At 62.4% G+C, this 3,556-nt stretch overlaps 1 protein-coding gene across 2 annotated transcripts in view; it reads left to right on the forward strand.

The window, feature by feature from the left end:
- RAB43 (RAB43, member RAS oncogene family) overlaps positions 1-2,673 on the forward strand; it is a 25,587-nt gene extending 22,914 nt beyond the window's left edge. For both annotated transcript variants that reach the window (XM_012656019.1, XM_012656021.1), the window contains exon 3: positions 274-2,673. In XM_012656019.1, coding sequence (XP_012511473.1) covers positions 274-527 — 254 coding nt within the window. In that variant the 3' untranslated portion in view covers positions 528-2,673. The remainder of the gene's footprint in view (positions 1-273) is intronic.
- Positions 2,674-3,556: the final 883 nt, after the last annotated feature.

Consider the following 3,556-nt stretch of genomic DNA (forward strand, 5'->3'; position numbering starts at 1 on the left):
CCCATCTCTAAATAAAACACAAAAAAATCAGCCAGACTTGCTATTGTGAGCCTGTAGTTCCAGCTACTCGGGAGGCTGAGGCAGGAGGATCGCTTGAGCCCAAGAGTTGGAGGTTGCTGTCAGCGAGGCTGACGCCACAGCACTCTAGCCCGGGCGACAGAGTGAGACTCTGTCTCAAAAAAAAAGAAAAGAGAGTAATGAAAAGATGTCACACCTTCTAAGCAGGTGGGGCTTGGCTGGTGTCACTGCGCTGCCCCTGGCTTTTCTCTGCAGGGAACAAGTCTGACCTCGGCGAGCTCCGGGAGGTCACCCTGGAGGAGGCGCAGGGCCTGGCGGAGCACTACGACATCCTGTGCGCCATCGAGACCTCCGCCAAGGACGCGAGCAACGTGGAGGAGGCCTTCGTGCGGGTGGCCACCGAGCTCGTCATGCGACACGGAGGCCCCGTGTTCAGCGAGAAGACCGCCGACCACATCCAGCTGGACAGCAAGGACGTCGGGGAGAGCTGGGCCTGCAGCGGGTGCTGACGGGGACAGGGCGGGCAAGCCGGGGCGTCCCCTGCGTGCTGTCCCCTGGCCCGCCAAGCCCAGCCCTCCCGGGCGTCGGGATTCTGGAACATCTGGGTGACGCCCTGCAGGGCGGTGCTGCATCTTGCAGCCCGGGGGCTTGGCGGGAAGGGAGATCGGGGTGTGGCCCCTCCTCTGCACGGGGGACCCTGGTGGCACAGGGTCACGGGTGTGGGGACCACCCCCTGGCAGCCAGCTCGGCCCCTCCTGCATCGCCACATTCCAGAACTGGCCACGGTGCCTTCCAGCCGTTTCCTGCCTTGAGTTTCCTGCTACTTTTTGCAGGGCTGTAGCCGGTGCCCCGGATTCTTCTTCTAGATCATTCCAGGGCCTCAGCACCCAGCTGCAGAACCAGAGCGACCAGACCCCCCCACCCAGAGAACCCCTCTGCCCCCCAAGCTCCTTCCAGGCGAGGAATCTGCTTCCTTCCTTTTCTTCGCTGCCTTACCAAGACGTCTGGACTTCTCTGGTTTTCTGTGTCGCTTGTCATTTCCGTGGGCACAGGCCGCAGCTAGCTAGCGACCGTCTGCCGGCTCCGGGTGGGACACACGGTTGTGCCACCCGGGTTGCAAAAGCAGCTAATCGTGCAGCAGCAGGCGTCACGAGGCTGGCAGGGCGGCGGGGGGTGATCAGATGGGAAATTCGACCTTTTGGCAATGAATTGCACATTTTGCAGAAAAGCAAAAGATTTTGCAGCCCTGAGGCTGGGAAGGGGGCAGGTCTGCACCCAGCCTGCGCCCCCCAGCCCCCTGTGCAAGGGGGACTCCCCCCGGGTCCCCGTCTAGCTTGCAGAGCTTGCAAAAGCAAACAAGGCCAGGCCTCGGGGGTCCTCGTCCTGGCCGTTTGCGTCCCCACCCCAGGCTGGAGCACCCAGGAGGGGTCGAGCTGGGCTTGAACCCAGGCCCAGGCTGGAAGAGAAGTCGCGACCTCGCAGAGCCCCGGTGTTTTGGGGGGGTCCGTGCAGGGGTGGGGTGGGGGTCTCGGGAGCACAGACCTGGGGCCCCAGCTCCCGAGCACGGCTACGGCTCCTGCCTGTTGTCCCCGGCTGTCCACTGGGGAAGCCTGGAGCTGTCCCTGTTTCCAGGCTGGACGTCACCAGTGGGGGGACTTTTTCTTCCCCAGGACATAGGGACAGAGGGAGGACAGAAACCTCCTGCCCTCCACCCCTGGGCTGCCACGAGGATCCAGGGAGGGGCCCAGGGACACCTAGGTGACCGGTGACAGGCTCACTTGTCACCTGGAACTGAACAACCCCCCATTCCCCAGCCCCCCCAGGCAGAAGCCCCGCAGAGGCTGGATTGGAAGCGAGGAGGTGGCGGCTGGCCAAGCCTGGGCCCCGGGAGGTCCCTGTCACACGCTGGTGGCCTCTGGGCTCACCCAGCGACTGAGGAATTTCTGCCTCAACTTTTTTTTTTTTTTTTTTGCACAAGCCCAGGATGTCAGACATGCCGGGCAGAAGGGACCCCGCCACCCCCAACCCCACGGCCAAGGGAAGCCCCCCAAAAACGGCTGACCCCAGAGATCCGGGCTCCCCCGGACTCCTGTCCCCTCTGCCAACCTGCCCTTTGGGTCGTGTCCTCTAGAATCCACAGATGACCCGGCTGGGAGCAGAACTGGCCCCACGCAAGCCCACGCCTTGTCCCCCTAGCGCCACCTGGCCAGAATGACACCCCTGTGACCCCCCCCCCCGCCCAATCTGAGACGCAAAGCCACTGTCCACGGGCTCAGCCAGGGTGTCGCCGGGAAAGGACACAAATCCGGACTCCCAGAGGTGGCTGCTTGTCCTCCCAGGAAAGGGTGTCACCCCAGAGACTCAGGTCCCACGGAGCAGGGAGGTGACAGAGTGTCTAATTCACATTGAATTCTGTCCCTGTCCCCAGGGGAGCCGCAGGGCTGGGGTGTCCCCAAGCCGGGACGCTCTGACTCGTGGGGCTCGGGGCAGGCAGGGCGCGGGGTCATCTGCATTTGGACATTTTTCACGGTTCCCTATTTATGAATCTATGAATCTTTCTATCAGATCTATTTTTTAAAAACCATGGAAAAGTTGCCTTTCTGGAAACTTCCAGAGCCAATGTTCCTGAACCATTAAACAGGTTTCTGTAACGAGCCGCTGTGCCCCAGACTGGTTCTGTCTCCTTGGAGCCCAGAGGTGGCCCAGGTGGCCACAGCACCCCCCCCACCCCGCCCCAGGGGGTCCCACCTTCAGAGCCAGTGTCCCCTGAGTCGTCTCCGGCCTGGGTGGGTGGACACGCTGCCCACTGGCAGCCCCAGTCCCCAGTGGGACCCCCCTGGGCAAGGAGCAGTCAGTGTCTAGCGTTGGGTCCCCTCTTTTCCAGGGACGGCTGTGTGACCTCAGGCCAGTTGCTGCACCTCTCTGGGTCCCAGCACAGAGAGCAGCTCCAGGCTCGCAGGGGCTCAGAGATTAGCTGAGTGTCCCAATAGGGTCCCTGATACCAGGAAGCCGGTGAGTGTCGTCCACCGAGAGAGCCACAGCCCTGTCCCTGGCCACTCCAAGAAGGCGTCCTCTGCTGAAACCGGGGCTTTCGGACCGCGTGGCTGCTGGCCTGTCACCTGCCCCAAGGAAGCAGAGGGCCCGATGGCGCCACCGCACGCGCCCCGCCTGATTCTGAGACACATCGAAGGGGTGGAGGGGGGGGGTCTCAGATCAGCCTCCAGTCAGTGCCAGCTGTGCCCTGGCTGGTCCTGTGACCTGGGGAGGTCATTTCTCCTCCCCGGGTCCCTGTTTCCTTAAATGTGGGATCTTTTTTTTTTTTTTTGAGACAGAGTCTCACTCTGTCACCCGGGCTAGAGTGAGTGCCGTGGCGTCAGCCTCGCTCACAGCAACCTCCAACTCCTGGGCTCGAGCGATCCTCCTGCCTCAGCCTCCTGAGTAGCCGGACTATAGGAGTAGCTGGGACGACAGGAGTAGCTGGGACTATAGGAGTAGCTGGGATGACAGGAGTAGCTGGGACGACAGGAGTAGCTGGGAC

This window comes from Propithecus coquereli, unplaced genomic scaffold, assembly GCF_000956105.1.
Source record: "Propithecus coquereli isolate 6110/MARCELLA unplaced genomic scaffold, Pcoq_1.0 Scaffold498, whole genome shotgun sequence".
Lineage (NCBI taxonomy): Eukaryota > Metazoa > Chordata > Mammalia > Primates > Indriidae > Propithecus > Propithecus coquereli.